Source organism: Accipiter gentilis, chromosome 22 (assembly GCF_929443795.1).
Source record: "Accipiter gentilis chromosome 22, bAccGen1.1, whole genome shotgun sequence".
NCBI lineage: Eukaryota > Metazoa > Chordata > Aves > Accipitriformes > Accipitridae > Astur > Astur gentilis.
In genome coordinates, this window is record NC_064901.1 from 23,012,045 (window position 1) to 23,034,275 (window position 22,231).

General features: G+C 49.1%; 1 protein-coding gene across 2 annotated transcripts in view; it reads right to left on the reverse strand.

Moving 5' to 3' along the window:
- CD82 (CD82 molecule) overlaps positions 1-21,957 on the reverse strand; it is a 41,342-nt gene extending 19,385 nt beyond the window's left edge. Inside the window, exons 1-2 of one of the 2 annotated variants that reach the window (XM_049825686.1) lie at positions 21,880-21,957; positions 1,262-1,343 (exon numbers count right to left, since the gene is read on the reverse strand). In XM_049825686.1, the coding sequence (XP_049681643.1) occupies positions 1,262-1,324 (63 nt within the window). In that variant the 5' untranslated portion in view covers positions 1,325-1,343; positions 21,880-21,957. Of the gene's footprint in view, positions 1-1,261; positions 1,344-9,236; positions 9,340-21,879 lie in introns of those variants that run through there. The other variant, XM_049825687.1, reaches the window with a different exon arrangement.
- Between the last annotated feature and the right edge of the window lie 274 nt (positions 21,958-22,231).

The window sequence follows — 22,231 nt, forward strand, 5'->3', positions numbered from 1 at the left end:
AAGAGGATATAGCCTGGATGCTAATGTCTTCAGAGGAGTCCTGGACTAGTAGGAGCATAGGCCTGGACTCAGCTGGTTTTTTCCTACCCTTAAAGTGGACGAAATCATACTCTGAAAGATCTAGTGGCACTTGAAAAACCTCTCCTCTCCCCTCCCTCCCAAGAGTCTTCCCCACAGCTGCTTTGAGCACCCCTGACTTTCAGCCCTTAGACCAGAGCTAACTACCCTTAGGATGTAAGCAAACCGCAGAGAGAAGAGAGCCAGCAGGGTAAGCCAAGGGAAACCAGATCCAGATGTGCCTCAAGTTCAAGCCCATATGCCAGCAGCACAGCACAGCCATGGAGGAAGCAAGAGTGAAGCTGCATGCAGGGACAGAGACCAGAAAGCAGTGCTCACCTTATCATGCTCCATTTCCCGCCCTGCCCTCACAGCCTGGCCCTTCCTTCCCCTTACATGCTGCACAAAGGGTAACAATATCAGACAGGCTATTTTCTTGCTGATATGTGGAAAGCTGAAACCTTATGCTTCCCAGCTATACCATCCCTGTGGGAGGGCAGCACCAACAGTACCATCACCATCCAGATGATATACAGTATCTAAACTTCACAAAACGATGCATGCAAGAATGTGTGTGGCCCTCCCAGACCCACTCTGATCCAAAAGGAGCTCATCTTTTCCTAAGCCTCACACTTGAAAATAACTGCATCTAGTGGTCTGCCTCATTCCCCCAGGCAAGCCTGCCCCAGTCTCCCCTACCTCCCAACTCCATTTCAAATAGGGAACTTGGACTAATTCATCTTGTTAAAAATCAAAACCAGCCGTTGGGACTCGAACAAAATTAGAGTTGTTCTTTGAAGCCTGCCTGGCCTATTTAGGAGGGCACTGCCATTACTTGGCAGGTTTTGTAGCTTTGCTGCTCAGGGGTAGCTCAGCTGCTGCTCCAGAAGTGGCAGAGAAAGTAGTTATGACTACTCTCCTTCCAGAAAGGACCCATAACTCCTGTTTTCCCCTCCCACTGCAGGGAGGGAGCTGTGTGCATTGGAGACAGTAGGTGGGTACTGGGAGCAGAGCTGCTTGATGTACCCAGGAGCCCCACAGCAGCTCTGATGTCCCTCAGCTTCAGGGATTCCCTCCTTCCTTCCAAAACTCTGGCCATTTTCTTTAATAAACACACTGGGCCAACATCCAGAAAAAAAACAGTTTTCCAGCTGATTTTAGTCCAAGCTTTCCTTTCTACTCTGCAGATGCCCACGATACTTACAAGGAACAGGAGATTGAAGAGGAAGAGGAAGTACTTGGTGACTTTTAGGCAGCCAGACCCCATCTTTTTTCACTTTCAGGACCTGAGAGGAAAGCAGACAGACAACCAGTTATGTTAGTGACGTGTCCTCCAGACAGTTTCAGAGCAACACCCTTACACTGCACAGAACTCTGGATCGTCTGGTGGGTCTCAGAGCAGATGCACAGAAAGCATGTGATCCGTAGAACTACCAGAGTTGCCTTTTCAGGGCAGCAAAACAGGACACCACCATCACTACAAACAGTCATTGCTGCCAAGATCTCCTGGAGAGTGACAAAGGGCTATCAGCAGTTACAGAAGGGATTTCATCACAAATACACTGCTAATTCCACCACTATTTATATAGACTTTGCATTAATAGCATCAACCAAAACACCAACTCTAGCTATCACTCCCAGCAGAAAAAAAGGCATGCACTTATCTGAAGAAGGAGCTCACGAGGCCAGCTCCCTCCCCCTGAAGATCTCATCTCCTCGTGATCCCTAAGCAGCTGAGGGAGTACTGAAGAGCAAGGCCAAAGGGTCAGTTTAAAAGGCAGCATTAAATCAAGCTTCCTGTGCACAACTTGGCACCTGATGCTTTGACAATACATGAGGACCAGCAAGTCTGCTCCATGGTTACATACTACCAATTCTGCTGCAAGATCAAGACAGGCAAGATTTCAATAAGTCCCAGTTTCCAAAGCCAATCTCAGAAGTTCGAGGCAGTGTGGGAGCCCTGATAGGACAGGATGCTGGTTTTAGTTTGTTAGTACCAGCCACAAAACCTACACACATCCATGGGGTGGCTAGCAAGCAATACAGAGAAGGCGAGACAAACTCCAGGGCAGGTCTTCACACAGAGAGAAGGTACTTTACTGTATGTAAGGTTAACTCTGCTCAATTACCATGGCTGAAGCTTATGTAAAGCATGAGAAGAGATGACAAGGTTGCTCTTCACACTGCAAATTAGGCAGCTTATCAGCAATGGATCCTCATCAGGTCTTTGCACTATGGGACCCAGGGAGTAAATAGATCTGTATTACTGCAAGCTACTTCAATTCTCACTTGTCTGACAGCAAAGAGCTCAGAAGCTAGAAAAAATCCCACAGACTATCCCTGCTACCGGAGTAAGCCTCCTCCTGGGGAAGCAGCACAGCTGAGTAACACATAAGGACCGGTGGGGGCACATCTCAGAGGTCAGCTTTCCTACTTCTCCTTCCTCCCCCATGCTCAGTTATGTTTCCTGCATAGGGAACAGGGGGCTTTTAAGTTCCTTAAAATTTGCTCTAGCAAGCTCCTTGCTAAAACCAGGCTATGCTGCTTTAAGAAGCAACAGCTAGGGGAAGAGCAATACGAGGCTGGGGTCACCAGCCTGGCCTGGGAAGAGCCAGCCCCAACAGACAGCAAGGTCAGCAGGATTCCCTGCTGTGAGCCTGGGTTTACTGAGGGTCACTGGAGCCCAGTCCGTTCTTTTGTTTCAATCAAAGGCTTTTGCTTAATCCTGTTAAATATTTAGGTTAACTCTGGAGCTAAACTTGTATGTGGGCCTTGTTATAACTGGCTAGTCTTCCCACCAAGCAATGGTCACCCTCCAGCTACCAGGAGAGAGCATGAGTTTGAACTCTGAGGCTGAAGACAACACTACTGCTCTAACTTCAAGGAATAACATAGCTAGAGGTTGTGCTAAGCCCTTCGCTGCACAGCACCTAGCAATGTGCTATTGAGATGGGAAAGCAGCACAGAAATACAGTATCAGCCAGCTGTGCTACAGGTTGATCTTAAAAATCCCATCCATATAGCAGTCATTGCACCTAAGGCGCTCTTACTGCACAGCCAGGTTAGCATCATCTCAGTCACTTTTTATTCAGTTAACTCCTCAGGTCAGAGTCCATAAAGCCAGTGGCATCCAAAAGTAGGTCCTTCAAATTAGCTGGGGAAAGCTCCTGTAATAGTTTCTGGTTCATACTTACATCAAACCTCAAACACACATTCCCATTCCCATTCCCAGCCCCCCCCCCACGTGCAGCCATTGGCTATCAGCTGGTTCTGTTCCAGCACAGATGCACTATACAACAGCTGCATCACTACCAACCTATGAAAAGTGAGTGAAGCCTCTCTGTTAGCAGCCTTCTACCCTTGGTTAATGACAGCAAGTTTATTCAACAAGCCTTGCCCACATTAGGGCTTCTCTCCTACTACAAATCATATGCCAGCTTGCTGTCACAAAACAGATGTAACCCAAAGACTACCGTGCCCTTCAAGGGTATCTCAGAAAAGGAGCGAGTGTTTGAGCAGGGAGAGCACAAACGTTGCTTCCTTCAGACTCTGTGCTTCCCTTCTTTCCTCTGCAGGAGAAACATTCTCTCAGGCCATTAATCCTGGCAGGCACCAACACCTAAGACTGCACTTGGAGAGGATAACTAAGACATAAGTTTTCCCATCCAGCTGGCTTGCTTACTGGCTTCACCATGAACACATCTCCTCTTAATAGCATGACAAACTGGAGCCTGGCAGTCTAACCAGAACATTGAGGCAGCCAGGTCCCTAGCTGACGATGAATGTCTGTTGTGGGGGATACAAGTGTTTTTCTACTCTTCAACCTAGCCAAGAGCTAAGCTAGGTAATAACTTCCTGCACAAGGCACTGGACTTCTTACCTTAAGATGTCCAGTCCCAGGTGCAATCCTCCTTATTTTCAAACTGGAGGGGCAACTCCCAGTACTTGGCGATTTGCTTCCTAGCACTAAGTAGCCATGTGCTGCCCATTTCCAACTCCGTCCACACGACTTTGATTAGTCAGGAAAACAGAGATTTGCAGAGCTGTTAGGATCTTTGCAATAGTTATCTAAGATAATTAAGTAGTCAAACAAGTTGAGAAGAGCTGGCATGGAAGGTGACATGCCTGAGGTGACAAGAGTAAAAGATTGCTTCCAGGGCTCTTCTACTCTTAGCTATTTGTTAAAGGCATACCACCTTCAATGTTTATTAAAAAAACCAAAAAACCCAGCTGTGCATTACAGCATTATGCACCGTTCTCCTCTTGCCACAGGGATATATACCTCTTCCATAGCTCCTAGTCATAAAGTAATTCGAAATACAGTTTTCAAGCCAAAAGAGAACCAGGTTTTTTGAGTTTTGCTTTGAGCTTTTAAGATACTTTAGGGATCCACATACTGAAACATTACAGATTTTCTAATTCCTCTGCTATACTTAAGAAATTAAACTTGCTTTTGTTCACTACATTAATGAAAGTCCTCAAAACCCGATGTCCTGAAATTGCACAAACAGTCACAAAAGCAGCAACACTGCCATACAGCAGAAGCAGCAGCTCAACAAAATTTGAGATGGGCCAGGTTTGGAAGCAGACAAGCTTGGTGTTATCACAACCGGGCATATCCACGGGCCACTTGGCAGTGAAGGGCTGGCTTAAGTACTGAGTCTTGCTAGCCAGTGCTGACTGTATCAGCGAGAGTTGACCATTCGTCTTTTGAAGCTGGTCAACTTTTGAGCCTTAACATCCTGCAGCAATGTGTGCAAAGGTTTAATACATCAAGTTTGCAACTTCTAAGTTCCATTGATTGTCCACAATTGTTTGTTTCCTCCTTTTCCTCTCCACCCCAGCTGCTTCGACCATTTGAATTTTCCTCCCCAAGCAGCCACACCCACTCTTTTCAACAATCCTGCCCATATGCTTCCAAATTTTCCATGTCATTCTCCAGATTAATGCCAGCTCTGCAGAGGATTTCATAAGAGATGGTACTGTCAACTTGTGGAGTGGCCTTTCTCCCAGCCTCTCATTTCCCATCCTGTAAACATATGCAGGATTATTTACGCACACCTATCAGTTTGCTGCTTTGAGGCACTACTGCCATAAAAACTTGGTTGCCAACACAGCCTGGTCAGCTTCTGTGTAGTTGATCCTGGGACTTTCTTAGCCCAGCTGCAGCCCCAGGACCTGAAGGGATTACTAACTCCAGGAAGGCATCAATTGATCCAGGACCCTGGGGTTCCCCACGGGGGAGGAACGGGTCAAGTCCACACAGGCTAAACCAGCACCACAGGATGGCTTCCTGCCCCCTCCACCACCTCCAGCTCTCAGACCTGTTGTTCTCCCAGCAACAGCGATGACAGCAAGACCGGAATGTGGAGCACAAAATCCAGGACAAGCGTGTCTGAGGAAAGGCAGACAGAGGCCTGCTTTGTTAACAACAGCAGAGGAGTCCCATCACGGCTCAGAGATTAACTTATTTTTGTCACAGGAGCCTGTGATACTCCCAGTCCCTGTCCCGCAGGTGACCGCAGCAAAGGACAGGCGATATGGGTAGAGCCAAACACCTCTGCCTCCCATCCCACCACTGGCCGGCAAGGCGGAGAGGGAACACTTACACACAGATGTTATAACCACATCAGTCAAGAGGCAGAGAGGCTAAGTTCATTTTTAATTGCAATTCTGGTCTCTCAAATCAGATCCTGTATTGCCTCCACGTAGCAAGCACTGCACGTTTGGTGCCTGCTGAAGTTTATGATATTTGGCTGAGGCTAGCGCTGTACATGCCTGTGCCACGCAGCTCTGCAGGTAAGAGCTCAGCCTTCCTCTGCAGCACCGATCTTGCAGTGCAGGTTTCTTCCCAATGAGCTCTGGCAGCCAAAGCACCTCAGCTGCCAAGTCACTGTACAGCACAAATAAGGGGCTCATTTACAAGCGTGGTGAAAGAGGAGGAGACAAGCAGGAACAACCTCAACATGAACCAGAGTAGATCAGTTGTGGAAATCACCATCTCGGTACGTTTACAGGCAAGTGCAAAGTCCCTGCAAACCCTCGAGGAGAGTACGTGTGCGCCTGAGAGCAATGAGATCCGAAGGTCAGCTCCAATACTCCAAGTCACGTAGAAGGGGGTTCACATTTGAATGCGTCTACAGAGCCTGGAAGATGCTGCTCCCCCTCCCCCAAACCCTCTTCATTAAGAAAAGGAAATGATCGGTTACAAAGAAGAAGCTGCAGGTTGTTTCAAGAAGCTGCAGGCTGTTTCTATGTACTTTGTTCAGTTCCTCCCCACTACCACCCCTCAGGCTCTAAGCCCAGGGAATGTAAAACAAAGGCAGACCCTATAGGATATGCTGCTACTAGCTTTTGCCAGGCTAGGATGAGGTCAAACTAGCACCAGAATTAGTTTTCCAGTTGCTATTCCTTCCCCTTGCCCCCACAAACACCATGAATGCCCTGTACGGCTGGCATGCCAGCTTATTTCTGCCATCCCTCCTGCCTGCTGAAGGGGAAACTTCCAACTTGACAGATGCAGAGATGCAGCAGCCAGCGCTGTGAAGTAAGGTTCTGCAGCATACCCATAGGCCCCTGATCCTTTACATCTTGCACCTGATGTGGCAGGTAGGATCTTTGGATGAAAGTTCAACTAGTCCACTGAAGCAAACCTCCAAAATAGCCTCAGCTGACGACGAGCACTGCAAGTGCCTCCTGACGCAGCAGGCAAGCACCGCTTTCCCCATGCCCTACCCAAGCCTTACACATTGCAACAGGTTGTTTCCTTCAAGATACTATTACCAGGCTGGACTTCAAAAAAATCTCTACAGCTCTCCCTGATCTGGTTTCACCTCCCTGCCTTCTTTTCACACCACAACAGTGACCGAGGTTAGCTGGGCTCATTTGTAGACAGATTGACCGAGAAGCCCTGGAGAAGGAGGAGCTCCCACTGATGTACTCGGGTCACAGAACTGGCATCCTCTCACCACAGCAACCAGCACCTGTCCCTAGGAGAGAATCACCAAGCCACTGGTTCCATAAAGAAGTTTATCTGCACGCTAATTTGCATGAGGTTAAGGCCATTTTGAAGGCTAGGGCCCTTACTTTGTGTAATATTATCCCAAGCCAGAAACCAGAACCAGATCAGCCGTATACCACACCAGAGACCCACAGAAACCAGCTGAGGATGAGAAGTTGCTCACTAAACGGTCACTTCCCCTTCCAGCTCCAAGCCAGACACCGGCATGCAGGAGAGGCGGGGAAGGGGCAGCCCAGAAAGCCACGATCTTTAATAGCAGGGGAGGAAACAGATCATCTTTTGCAGGATTTTAAGCCCTTGCACCACAAAGCCCAGCTGCCGCGAATGCTTCTCTATCCACACACATGAAGAGGCAATCAAAAGGTCTCCTGATCATCAGTGATGAGACAGGACAGCTTCACACAACAGTACTGGTTAATGAACAATGACAGAGTTACTAAGTCTCCTGTTAACCAGGTACAGCACTGCCCTCAGGGCAGAGACAGCAAGTTACAGCGTCATTAACATACAAAGAATGTCCTAAGAAGAGTGCCCTCATCTTGTTGACCTTAATATTCAGAGGCCTTGGACTTTCAGTACACCTGGGAAGTACATCTTGTCTCTGGCAAGCAAATAACCACAGAACCAGTGAAAGATTCAGGTCTGAATTCATTGAACTTTTCCTTAAGCTCCACTGAGATAATACCAGCTGTGTAATGACCTTGAAAACATAAACAAGATCATGTTTGTCATGGAGATTTTCCAAACAGCATCTCTTCAAAAGTTACAATGGAGGGATTTGAGGGAGAAGCTAGATCCTAAAAATTAAGGCTGCTAATTAGGGTTACCCCCTCAAACAGGCCACACTTGTGGATGCAGAGATTGTTAGAACTAGATGATCTTTAAGGTCCCTGCCAACCCAAACCATTCCAGGATTCTATACGTGTGTGTATGACACTGATTCAGCTATGGTTTCTTTTTGAAGGAAAGTGTCGGGGCAAGGTAGAAAACTATTTCTGCATAATACAAGCTTTGGAAACAGAAGAGAAGAAAAGAAGGCATGCAGAACAGACTATCTCTTATTCCATCTACTCCTGAGACAGCTGCTTCTTAGCTTAAGTAGAAGCAATTGCCTTCAAGCTAGAGGAGATGGTTTGAGGGCTAAGCACAAAGTCAGCCATAGCAGCATAGCTACATCAGCCTGCAAACCACAGCACGATACTTAATTGTCAACAAATTTTGCTCTACCACGTAGGAGTAGACACATATACAGTGACACCCTAACATGAGCGTCTGCAAGACATTTGCAAGCCAGAGGCTCAAGCGTGTGTGCAGTCCTTCTACCTGTGCTATTGCTGGAGTAAGGGGAGCAAATTAAAGCAAGGCAACAGCTGGCTGCAAGTACTACAGAAATACCACTGGAAAGACTAGATTTCTTAGGAAACCAGAAGAGTTTGAGGAAACTCATCAACTCACACTGCAAGGGTAGATTTGTTCCTGTTGCACGTGGTAAGACATTAAAAGTTTTTCCATTTGACTTGCGTAGTTAGTATACTGTTGTGTGAATAATCTGACAAGCAACAGTGTCATCCCTAGATTTAGAAAGCACCTGTAGGACTGTCTGATGGCAGAGGTTTTTCAGCATGTTTTACAACAGCAAGCGCACGTTGTGCCTTTTGTAAAAAGGAAATGCGTATTTTATAAATGTACTTCTGACTCTCGAGGGGAAGTTACTAAATACTTATAAACCACTATTACACTGTTAAAAAGAAACGAAGTCGCAGTTCAGTATCAAAGAGCAGCACAGGTTTTCTAAGTGCCTATTATCATCTCTATATTTGCAAGAGGTACAATCAGATTTTAAGAACATCTGGACTTCACAATTCAGTTTGAAAGCCAACATTAAAGTAGGTCTTCAGTTCCCACAACTGGCAAATTGAGAAAGTTCTTTGCTATTTTCAGTCTACACACTCATGCTTGCACAGCATGACAGTATTTACAGGACAGTATTTCTCCCATATAAGCAAAACTTTCCATTCAGCAAGACCAGAGATACAACTCTGGCAAAAAACCTGGAAAAAAACCCAACCCAAAAAACCCACAACCTGTCCCAGAAGTTATTTGGTTCTCCTCTCCCCCTTAAAAAAACCAAACAAGCCAACAAAAAACCCCCACTTACCAGAAATAGCAGACAGAAGGAAAAGCCAGAAGTACAGTTTAGTGGACTTTTTCTCTTTTTTATCACCACGTACTAGAATGTTATTTGTACAACAAACACTGCAGGTAGGGTCCAGAAAGAGGTCTTCACACCGACTAAAACCAGCACAAGGTACAGTAAAAATGCATAGTTTTCACAAAACTGGTTGGGCAACTCTGCCACTTGACTACATTGGCTCTGCACTTGGAGCTGTTAGGCTGTAAACTTAACCTCTGAAAGACACGTCCCCACCAGCTCCTCCACCCACAAGCAGCATCTGTCAAAGGCAGTCCCCCACCCCGGCTTGCCCCACACCTCCCCACAGAAGAGGAAAGCCTGTGAGCAGGACCTGCACCCCAAACTGCAGCAAAGTGGTCAGCACAGACGAGCAGCACCCTGCCCTGTGCTTGGATAAGCTTCCCCCCAGAGTGGCTCTGCAGCAGGCAAAGGATGCTGTTGCCATCAGATTCATTAGCCTGGAAATCCCTGGTGCAAGTACATACACAGGACAGGCTCCCGAGCCGAGCCTCCCTTCTCATGCCAACAATGCCTTGGAGGTCAACAAATCTCCAAGGACAAGTTGCACAATATCCCTCCCAACACTACTTGGCTAGGAGATACCTTCCCAAGAACCAGCAGCCTTCCCTCCCTGGCAAAGCACCTAAAGGCTAACACAGTCCAGGCAGGAAGAAAGCCTTAATACAAGCTTTTTATCTACCTTATGAGACAGCACCAGAGACTGCCAGACAGAGGTAGGAGCCAGGTAGTATAACTGATTTTTATCTTTTCCACCACCTCCTCCCATAAGATACAAGAGGTCAAGGTCGAGGACTTTCTACTGTAAAGTCCCCTTTCAAAACAAACTGGTTTTCAGTTTACTTCCATTTTCTCAGATGCTAGGTCAGATAACTAGTAGGTGTTTAGATTTCACACACCCGTGCCAAACATGTTTCTGAGAAGTCACGGCATCTGCCTGAACTGGGAAATGAGGTTTCCTACTCTTTTTGGTTCTTCCCAGGAATTAGCAAGGATGTACTGAAGGTGCAGAGGGAGTAGCTTTACTTCAAGGGCAGGAAGTGTTCCTTAGCTTAGCAACTTGAACAGCAATTAAACAAACACCCTCTCCCTCCACCTCCCCTCTGCCTGTTGAGCCTTGGGACTACACCGCTCTTCTCCACAGACAAGTGGATGGGGCTGAGCAGAGCCCAGGCACTGGCACCCAGCATGGGAAGGCAGCTGAGCCCAACAAGGCTTATTCACTGCTATTCCCAGCAATAGCAGGCTCTCCAGTAGGTCACTCCATAGCTGAAGCCAGACACTGCTAGAAGCCAAGCACTAGAGATTGCCTACCCAGAAGAGCGTAGGAGGACGAGCACTCCCTCCTGATTCTCAGGCTGAGCCTCTGGAGGAACTTGGACACACTGCCAAGCTAGCCAAGCCCTCACGAGAGCACTGAAGTCCCACGCTGCTGGGGGACTAGCCCACTGGAGAATGAAAGTGTCTTCTGGCAACAGGATTCTCCCCAAGACCTCTCCCCATAGGGTCCATCTGCAGAATCTTAAGTGGCAGAAAGGATGAAAAACAAAAACCAAAAAAAGTCCACCACAAAGCAGAGACCTTTGGCTTGTTATTCTGAATGACTGTAAAGCTTTAGAATTAAGTCAGCCTTCTTGAACAACAGAAGAGACAGGCTATTAGTCTTTTTAATCATATCACATGCTTTGCATCAGATCCTTTGCTGATAGCAAGGCACTGATTTCAAGAAGCAAAGGTTTTAACCCTTTAGCCCCACAGATCAAGCAGAGCTGGAAGACTACTGCAGACCCAGCATGACCAGAAAGTCACAGAAGTCCCACTGGCACAAAAGAGTGCCTCAGCCCACAAAGGGATGCATCTTTTGGCCTTCTCGTGTTTTAAACACAGCCAGCAACTAAGCACCACGCAGCTGCTGGCTGACTTCCCCGCTATCCAGCAGGATGGGGGTGAGAATTAGGAAAAAAGTAAAACTTGTGGGTTGAGGTAAGAATGCTTTAATAGAACAGAAAAGAAGAAACTAATAATGATAGTGATAACACTAATAAAATGACAATAGTAATAATAAAAGGATTAGCATATACAAGTGATGCACAATGCAATTGCTCACCACCCACTGATCAGTGCCCAGTTAGTCCCTGAGCAGTGATCCCCCTGACCCCACTCCCCCCCAGTTTATATACTGGGCATGACGTCACATGGTATGGAATACCCCTTTGGCCAGTTTGGGCCAACTGTCCTGGCTGTGTCCCCTCCCAACTCCTTGTGCCCCTCCAGCCTTCTTGCTGGCTGGGCATGAGAAACTGAAAAATCCTTGCCTTAGTATAAAGACGACTTAGCAACAACTGAAGACTTCAGTGTGTTATCAACATTATTCTCATACTGAATCCAAAACATAAGGCTATACCAGCTACTACAAATAAAATTAACTCTATCACAGCAGAAACCAGGACAGGCCCGTTCACAGAAATAGTCCCTTTACTATTTGTGATCTCAGGAATCTTCTTTTTGCCAAATACACCATTTGCTAACTGCAGCACCCTCACCACTTACCAGCTGTCTGTATGCCTGTGGCTACCGAACCACTCCTGTTCCCCTGCTAGTATGTTGGCACTGTTACATATGATTCTAGAGCAGAAGGACCACAGATCAGCAGCTGTAATAACCACCTCTCTTCAACAACATCTGCCCTACCATAACCATAGGCCCTCCACTCTACAATCTGAAGGACCCTGTTGCAGGGCTGCCAGTCCCCAGAGTCAGAAGTAGAGGATTCCCGCAAGATTCACACACAAGTATCTCACAGTCTCTCCCAGACAGGCATATCAGGGACAACAAGGAAAGCAACTTAGCAAAGCCATTTGCTACAAGGGGACAGGGACACCTAAGCCAGGCGTCTCCAAACTCAGTGGACTCAATGGTACGGAGCCATTTGCCCAACAGCAGTGCCGCAGCCATGAAAGGTTACTGCCAGACCCAGCCTCTCCACTGACTGCCCTCTGCTCTAGGAGCAGCTTTACTTCCCATCAGACCATCCCAGGTCCACACGAGACCCTGAGCCCCACTGGAGACTGGCCTGCCGGCTGGTGAGATAAGCACCATCACAAACAGCCTAAGGACTAACATTTCGCAATACCCAGAGTTTCACACCACGGATACCACTTGACTCTACCAGTGGGCATGAATGAAAAGAGAAAGGCAGAACTATAAAAAGCTTCAGAGGAAGGAAGTCTGTCTCAAGCAGCCCCTTTTTCCAAAGTGATGATTTAGAGAGGGCAGGGAGGGAAAAAAAAGCCCTAAAGTACAAGAGTTTAGAGCACAGATGCTTTGACTCATTCCCTTCTACTCGAAAATATCCACATTTTCCCCCCTCCAATATCAATGTGAATAATACAAATAGTTTCACATTTGTAACTGGCAGCACCTGGCCACAACAGCCAAACCCCTCACTTGTCTGTCACCTCTGAGCATGCAGCTCAGAAGCAATTCCATGCTTTACTCTGGAAGAATCGGTCCCAGCAGGGACTGCTATACAGTCTCCGAGATGTACAGCAGCATTGCCTAGCACTTCTTCCTTCCACCTTCACAGAGCAGTCTCCTCACTCCAAGTTCTTCCTACAGGAGGAAGAAAGTGCAAAAGAAAGCTGCATTGTACAGCAGTAAAGGGCAGCACTGTGAGGAAGAAGAATAACACAGCACAAGCTGTTACAGAAGCTGCAGTGAAGCCGCTTCGTTCCCAGCCTTTCCTAAGAAGTGAAATGCCACAATAAGAAATCTCAGCAGACGAAGCTGGAAAACAAAGGGGGCCTCCAGAAAACACTCAACTAGCTGGAAGAGATGCTCAAAAACTTTTGGTTTCCCTTCTTTGAAGATGGTCCTGAAGGCCAAGGCAGACTGCAATACACGCAGGTGTTTTGCTACCCTGCTGACTGCCACATTGCCAGGCAGGTAATCCCAGCAGACTTAATTGGAGCAACTTAATTGGAGCAGTGTGAGAACATTACTCAATTATAGACCTGCCACCTGCAGTTAAGATCACCCCTCCACCAAACACCATCCAAAAAAGGAAAATAATTAATCCATCCTTCCAAGCACCACATGCGTAGGTTATGGACAGGGCTGCTTCAAGCCAAGAGGAACAGACATATGGGCTAAGTTCCCCAGGAATTTGGCAGTTAAAATAGACAGCAAGACTTTGAAAAGCTGGGTCTGTTTTGGGAAAAGGAGGGGCCTCCTTGGAGTCTGCAGACCTATGCACAGTGGTCTGGAAAACGGGTTCAGCTGAACCTGAACCAAGGGAGGCTGGGTGGCCTTTTCTACTTTCTTGAAAGGGTCTCCTTTTCTAAATTTAGAGCACAAATATTTCAGAAGACTATTTGATGGAGCAATGCTAGAAGAATGAGATGGAAAAAGAGTAGTTCAGAGGTATTTATTTTACAAGGAAAGAACTTTTATCCAGAATAACTGAGTTACAAGTATCAGATAAGCCTCAATGCAGAGAGAAATGCTCTTGTTTCAGGAGGTGGGGGGGGGAACAGGGCTGTTTCATCTTTAATCAGTAAATCATGATGGAGGCTAAGATTACTTTTTAACATGGCTGCAGACAATTTTATTTTTTTTCCTTACTTGCCTCTGTCCCACCACATTGTGGTCTTTCCCCTACAGCCTGCTCCCCAGAGACCGTTTCTACTCCACATCAGTTCTACAATTTTTAAATCAAGCCAAACTTACTAATGACATCAAATTACAGCAAGGGGTCTCATGCAAGCTACCAGTGCAGGTTATGGCTGTGACACAGGGCTCCCTCTGCCCCCAGGATACCTGCCCACCCCTCGCTGGTGCAGCAGCTTGAAACCCACCCCAGCAAAGTCCCATAGCCTGCTCCTCCTCTGACGGGAGGCTGCCAGCAGGACAGCCACCCACCGCAAGACACGGGGGCTCTCCACCAAGACCCTGGGCACAGGAGTAACCATCAGAGAGCACGGCAGTAACACAGCCGCTGACCTAGCTCAGCTCGCACACCGCTGTACAGGCTGTTCCTCCTGACAGCAAACACCCTGTGGCAAAGGCTGTCTCTCTTCTGGGCAAACAAAGAGCAACTGTTTAGGTTCCCATGGGACAGCATGGGGTGCATGGCCGTCTACTTGAATACATACACACCAGTAGGTCTCGCTGATAGCTGGCAGCTGGGCTAGGAAGAGGTTTCCCATCTGCCTGAAGCTACACAAAAGCAGGAACTTACTGTTTTACTATAGGATCAAGTCTAAACCACCGCCACGACAGCCTCCGAAGCTGCAACACGATGGATTGGGAATGAATGCAGAAACACCCAGGCTCTGCGACCACCGGCAGGATTGCAGCATCAAATCAAAGGAGCCTCTGAGGTCTTGAACTCAGGCATTAAAGCAGCTGGCTGTTCCTCCAAATAGCCCTCTCTTGAAATAGCCTCTTCTGCCAAGGTAGCAGCCAGCTTGCTGCCGCTTTTGACATTAAGAAATTCCCACGCAGTTTCAGCAACAGCATCTTGGTCACCTCTGTTTTGTTCCAGGAAGCCGCGAGTCACAACCGCTCCCCCAGGGAGCCGGGGAGAGGGGAAACTCTGACCTGTCGGGTCCCCTCACGTCAGCCAGGAGAGGCAACAGCAGCCGTGGGCATCACCTCCCACCCCTCGGGAGCAGGCACAACCACCCCTATTTTAGCTGCGCTCAGACAAGGTGTTATCACCCTTGGAAGACCTGGTGGGAGGGACCTGCTGAGCCCTGTGCACGGAGAACAGCCACCTCCTGTGGAAAGTCCCACAGAAGGGCTGGGGCTCGCTTGCGAGGTTGACCTACCCCGCAGAGCTCCACTCCCCCTCACCACCAACCTCCGGGGACCTCCGTTGTACCCGCAGCCTCCCAGCCCACTCCTGTAGGGCATCCCCAGGGAGGTGCAGCAGAAGGGCTGTGCGTTCTCCTTGTTTCACGTGGCTCACCAGGGCTTCTCCACACAACTCTGGTCTAGCACTGTCCTGCAAAGCAGCTGCCAAGCAAAAGTTTTCTCTAATTAAAAGAGCTTCCTTTGGGAACAGGCAGATTTACCGCACAACTCAGAGGGCTCTTTAGTTATTCCATGCGCAGTGTCTCTGCAAACCTGCATTAGAAAGGGATCTGAATGCAAAGAAGAGCCCAGCAGCTTTCTCAGACTGTTGGGAAGGTACATCCAGGCAGCTGGGTTTTGTCAAGTTGGGTTTGTTTCCCCCCCCCAGAAGGGACTTCAGAGATGAGCATAATTAGGACTGCTGCCTGCTTTTTAAGCTCCAGTTTCTTCAAGCATCCAGCATAGATGCTGGAAAATAGCTCCCATCTCCACTCAGTCAGTGCAAAACTCAAGGCAACAGCAGGGGGGAAAACAGCCTTGCTAAACTGCAGGTGAGCAGTCTCCTGAATCCAAGTCCAGCACAGTACTCTGGATCCACGCTTTTGTATGAACAGGGAACCTAGCTTCATGATCACAAGACAAGGAAGAATGGGAGTGAGGGGACAGAAGACAGAGTATACTTGTAAAGCACACTGGGAAGTTGAGGACCTTCCAGCAAAGCCACTCAAGACTGACTCATCACCAGCAGCTTCAATCCAAGCTGACACACACAGCAGACACATGACTGGCTCCACAGCGGTCAAGAGGATGCTTTGATTGCACCACACCACCAGCACGATTATAACTGCAGTACTAGAGATGGTGTCCTATCACCACACGAGCCAGAACACCACTCTTTTATGCAAAGGGTACTCTACAAATTATTTGATTACAATCAGAAAGGAGAAGAGCAGAGCAGTCTGCATGGTGCCTTTCGAAAGCAGACATGTTAGCTCTGGGGACCAAAGTCCAAAAAACCACTTGATAATGACACCACTGAATACAGAACCTCTCCAACTTCTGTCCACACGTATTCCAAGTAATGTTAAGTAATTTCGAAAGCAGGCATGTTAGCTCTGGGGACCAAAGTCCAAAAAAACACTTGATAATAACACCACTGAATAGAACCTCTCCAATTTCTGTTCACACGTATTCCAAGTAATGTTAAGTAAGCCGTTTGCAGGACCAAGAAGAAATCGGAAGAAAAACAGGTAGGAAGGGAATAAGACATTCCCAATGCAGATATTTTTGTCTCTAAGACTAGAGCACCTAGAAAATGAAATGCCATGAAAGGTACAGAAACTTCCCTGGAAAAGTCTAACTAGAGCACTGAACCGTTTTGTGCAATAGTAGAGCTCCTCTAGCTAATTTAGACTTCACGATTGATTCCCAACCAAACAGCTAATCATCCATCACAGGAGACATGCAAGCTCCAGGCATTTAGGATTTGCATATTATATTACAAGATGATGGCAGCAGCCCTCGCAGTCCTAGCCAAGTGCCAAGATGTTACTTCCACACCTGCCTCACGTGCCGCTCCTGAAGCCCTGCACGAATACAGCACAGCTTGTGATCCCACAGCACCCCAGTGCAGAAAACATCTAGAGGCAACTCACTCGAACCTGTGCCAGTCCTGTAGCAAAATCAGGGTCCCTGGAGAGGGTTGCTTTTAAAACTAGACAGACAATTTGCTGTATGAAGCCTCTCCTGCAGAGGCAGGAGCTGAGGACATTGAGCTCCCCTGTGGCTCCTCGACCCCATCCTGGCAAGGGCACAGAAACCTCACGGACCGCAGAGGCAGCGGCCAAAGGAAGGTGCTGGTGGAGGACACTGCCACATCCAGTGACCATAACCCCTTCTCCAGGACAACTCTGGGAAACAGCCTCCTTCGTTCCCAACAGGCAAAACTACCGTACAGCAAGTTTGGGCCCTGCTATGCAAATCCGTGTAAGCTAGTTCCTCTCCCGCAATTCCCAAACTGCCTACATGACAACGGATGGGGAGCAGCAGCAGAAGGGACCAAGGGCAGTATCCAACTGCAGCTGTGGGAAGCTCAGCTTGGCTCAAGGTGCATGGCTGCAGCTCTGACAGCTCATCCCTTCCTTTGCTTGTGTACGAGAGACCTCCATTATTTTTGCCTACAAGGGGAACTCTCCATTATATAACTTCAAATCTCCGGGCTGCTGGATATCCTAACGTATATAGCTTGTCCCAGATCAGCATTTCTCCAGTACACATGGCCATGGGATTATCATCATACTGGAAGAGATCAGTGATCTGCTTACAGCCCAGCAACAATTTTGCAGTAAAGGGTAAAGCGCTTTCATGATGCACCTGTTTGCTCAAGGCTGCGCTGCAAAGAAACTAAAACAGCAGCCCAGCAGCATCCTTAAAAAATGTCACCAGTCCTTTGCCCATGTCCAAGGCTCCTAGTGGCACAGAAGAGCTGGCCCTTCCCAGCTCCTGAGCTGTTTAAAGACAGACAGGCCATTTACCTCAGCAGCAAGTTTCAGAAATAAAGTACATGCACCAGACTTTGATTTGACTTGCTTTTAAACGGTGGTGTCCCAGTTCTGAAGCTCCATCAAGGAGATAAAAGAACTAGAGCAGTCAGCCAGACAGCCCATGCGTGTGCCTCTTCCCACAGGAGGAAGCCTGACTTCAGCTTTGTCTCCTTCCCTTTCTCCCCTGTATTTGCTTTGGATGAGCCCCAAACCACCCAGCTTCCCTGGCCCTGCTGTGTCCAAGAGGACGCACGCTTGGGTACTGAGCCAGCAGTCTCCAGTCCCCGTCCCCATCCCAAAAGGCTACTATTTCATTCCCTTTTTCTGCTGTCATCTATCAGGCAGTCCCTTTCACAGAGCTGCCCACAGTAACGCCTCATCTTTCTTCCAGAAAATTAGCTCGCTCTGAATCTGTCAGCGCACGCAAGCAATGATTTAAGCAATCTCCAGCACGCAGTTCCTTGTGCTTCACTTATCACCCTGTCTAGGTTCAAGTCAGCCATTAACTGCTTCAGTGTTTCTGAGCCCTGTTAGCCCAGAGAGAGAGCTTTCAGCAAATAGGCTCTGCCACAGCCGACTGACCGTCAAGGAACTGCTGGCACTGGCTGTGCCTCCCATATTATTCCTTTTACCATGCCAAGAGAGAGCCTGTAATTTGTAGCCTTTCCTCCATTTCATTCCCTCTTTAAGAATACAGATGAGCCAGGAAGAGATGGAGGTGGTTAGGTAAAGACTGCAGCTCATTACACAGCTCCTAAAGGGAAGGTGGCTCACACAGCCATCCCTTCACACACATGTCATTAATCATTTGCCCGTGGAAAGCTCTGATCCCACATTCCTCCAACAGAAGTGTCCGTGCAAGAGCAGAGTTTATTTCTCAGCCCGTCAAAGCTGACAACGCGGGGCAGGGGGCAAGGCTACTGGGCCCAGCTCACCCTTCGCTGTACATAAGGACTCCAGATCCCAGGACGTCATGATCCACGTTCAGAGACAAATGAAGGCAGGGAAGGAAAAAGGGATGCAGACGTGGTGCTCCTAATTTAGAGAGGTGAAGTTAAGGCACTCTAGGGCGAGGGCCAGAGTTCCTGGCAGGCAGAAGTTAATTTTGACGCACGCAAGCTTTTCCAAAGAGGAAACTGAGGAAGAAGTGCAAGAACTGAGGCTCCCAGTGTTGCTACCTCCTCTGGCCTTCCAAGCCACTCAACCATAGCCCAAGCCCTGCTAGACCCATGCCAGCACCTCCCACTCACCAGCAAGCAGAAACAGAAAGGAAACCAGGAAGAAAGTGGCTGCCACTCCGCTGGCACCATTGAAGCGGAGCAATAATCACCGCTTCAGATAGCATGGGGCACGGTCCACCTCCCAGCATCACCCTGGCTTTCCCGTAACAGATCCTGTGCCATCGGTGCCCAAGGTCCCTGCGGCAGCACCTTTTGCCTCTGCTGCATGCTTCCCACTGCAATGGTGCCAGCGGGCACCAAGAACCACAACCACGGTTTGAGTTGGAAAGCGCCTCAGGCCCCGTGTTTATCAGAGGTCTGTAAAACTCCCACCTGCACCTCCAATTTAAACATTTACCGGATGAATGTCTAGACTCCTGGATGGTCCCCTGCTGCCTTACAGCTGTGACACAAGGACCCAGAGATACAGGAGAGGGATAAAACCTTTCCTCAGCTACAGTCAAATGAGGAATTTCATATGAACCCCCCCTGCACTTCATGCAGTTTTGAAGCAGAGAGCGGCTTGGGTAGCAGGGGCAGGAAATCTCTGTGGAGCTGCGGGAAGACCTTGTTAAAGCATCTCCTTCACCAGCTTACAGTTGTAGGTCACACTACACCTGCCTGTCCCCCGAGAACTAAAATAGAGACAATAACAGGAATGAGGAGAGTCCAGATGAGCCGCATCATTAAAGCCGCTAAATCCTCTTAAGGGAGGAGCTTCCATGCAGCAGGACAGAGATCGCCCGCAGGGAGAGCTTTCTCCAGGCACTGAGCTTGCAGTCTTGCTCTATTTCTGTCGCATGCAGGTAAGAAGCTGAGCGGATGCTGCAAGAGTTCACCCAGCCACCCCTGCCCTGTGGCACAGGGACCAGGATGTCATCCCAGCGGTCCCCAGAGCCCTCGGCAAGGACGGAAAAGACCTGGCCAAGGGGGGTTCAGGCCCAGAGGGGCTCCACCACGTGAAGTTATTTTGGAAGCAAGATCCTTCTATGAAAGAGGTGTTAAATGAAAGGACTTCAGGAGGGAGGAGAGACTACTCACTTCCCTGAGCCACTCCAAATCCACACATTGGCTTGCAGAGCAGTTGGCAAAGGTCCATTTCACCCATGTGGCAGCCCAACATGAGCAAGCGCCCATGGATTTTTTCTTTTTTCCTTTTTTTTTTTTTTTATTAAAGAAACACAACCATAGGTGTGGGAGTTCTTGCTCCAGCCAAAGGAGTGGAAACAAAGGTGAATGTTAAAAACAACCCCACTGTTGCAACTGCAAAGAGGTCCTGGGATGGGACACTGGCAGGACTGCCACCACCCATGCAGTGACGCTGCAAAGTGGGCACACCACCAGTGCCCTACTGCCCCATTAACACTTTTTTCCCCGCTTAGTGCTCATGAAGTATTTAGTAAGATCTGAGTAATCTGTCATTTTTACAGCTTGTTTGTCATACGCTTATCTTGACAACAGCATGCAGCAGCACGCTACTGAGACTGCTCCTCTTACTAGATACCTCCCTCTAGATTTTCAGAGCAGTTTTTCTACACTTGGACCTGGTGGCCCACCAAAAGGATCCTAGCCACACGCTTCTGCTCGACTGTTCTCACACAGTGAGCAAGCTTCACAGCAGCAGGCCCACACCTCGGTCTTTGAAGATTTTTCTTAAGCCCAAGGTGCCTAAGAAAGTTAAAAAGAAAAAAAAGTCTTCTGTGGAGAGGAAGTATCACCGATGGCAGATTTCAAGATGGCACCCTCCAGCTGTACACACTCACACAAAAGCACACGGGTGTTTTCAGAAGCTACACATTGAGAGGCCTCGCTAGTGCAGGGATGGGTTACGTCCCTGAGAACCTCTACTGCCAGCAGTAGCACAAACATCTCTAAGAGCTGCTCTTCTCCCCAGCCACCACCTCCGAGAGCACTGCAGTAGGACACTCTGTCCCTCCCTTGCATGGCGAGTAAAGTTTTAAACTCTCATCTCATGCGCAAGATGGAAATGCTAGAGCTGGTCCAAGACATAGGAACACTTCATCCTGAACTAGCTTTACATCTTACCGAAGCCAACATTTAGATTCCAGGACAGTTGCTTCCCCACTGCCGCCCCCCCCCCCCCCCCCGTTTTTTTTTTTTTGTACCTAGTGCTCCATTTTATGTTAAAGCATACACAGCAGAGCTTTTATGCTCTGTGGCAGAAACAGCATGCCTGGGTTGTGACAAGCCCTTATCCCCTTATCAACAGATTTGTTAACAGTCGCACTGCAAAGACAATTCACAGCCAACACCTACCCAGCTGTTGAAATGCAGGCACTATTCCGAACTCTTCGCTGTGATCTTAAAAGAGAGGGAAAAAGGAAAAAAAAAAAGGGACACAGCAGTCTGGGCCTGTACCAGATTTCTGTGGTGGTAACGGGGGCAAGATTGCTACAGGGGCATCTCCTCTGCACCTCAGAACTCGATCAGGACAGCGTCCCGCTGAAGGCGGCAGCGCTGCCCGGTCTGGTGGGTACGCAACCCGGCCACGTTCAGCCTGCCGAGACCGCTGTACAGCCATCAACCCCTCCAGCCTGCAGGACACGTTCCTGCGTGACACCGGCTCCGCCGCACCTGACGAGGATTCTTTTGGGGTTGTATTTTTTTTTAGGCCATAGACCGGCTACACTAGAGGAGCGAACCTCACCCACCGCTTCCGAACGGGCACACACGCCTGGGGAACCGGCAGCAACAGGGACACCCCCCCGCCCCCGGAGGGGCTCCCCGCGGCCCTCACACTTAACCACCCACCCGGGGAAGGGACGCCGGAGGGCTGCCGGCCCGGTCCCCCCTGCCGCGGCTGCAGAAAGCCCCTCCGGGGAAGTCCCCGCCGCTGAAATCCCCTCCGAGACCCCCGGGGCTCAGCAGAGAGAGCCCGTCCGTGGGGGGGGAGGGGGTCCCCGCCGGCGCCTCGCCCTCTCCTCCGGCTCCACAGAGCTGCGCTCCTACCTGCTCGGCGGGGCTCCACAGTCCGCGGCTCTCCTTCCCTCTTCTCTCTCCGCCGATGTGGCCCCGGCTCCGATTCCCCTGCCCCGCGGGGAGGAGCCGGCGGCTGCGTGGAGCCACCCCCGGGCTGGGCCACCGTCCACCGCCCCTTGAGCCCGGCCCCCGCTGGGGAAGCTGCGGAGCACCAGCGCCTCAGCCGGCGGCCCGGCCTCCCGCCTTTTTTTTTGTGAGGCCTGCCCGGTGGGGACGTACCCGCCTTCATGGTGAAGGCCGCTCCGTGCCAGAGGCGGGCTGTGGCTCTCTGCCAAGTGAAAGCGAGCCTGATGACCCACTCAAAGATATTTTTTTATTATTA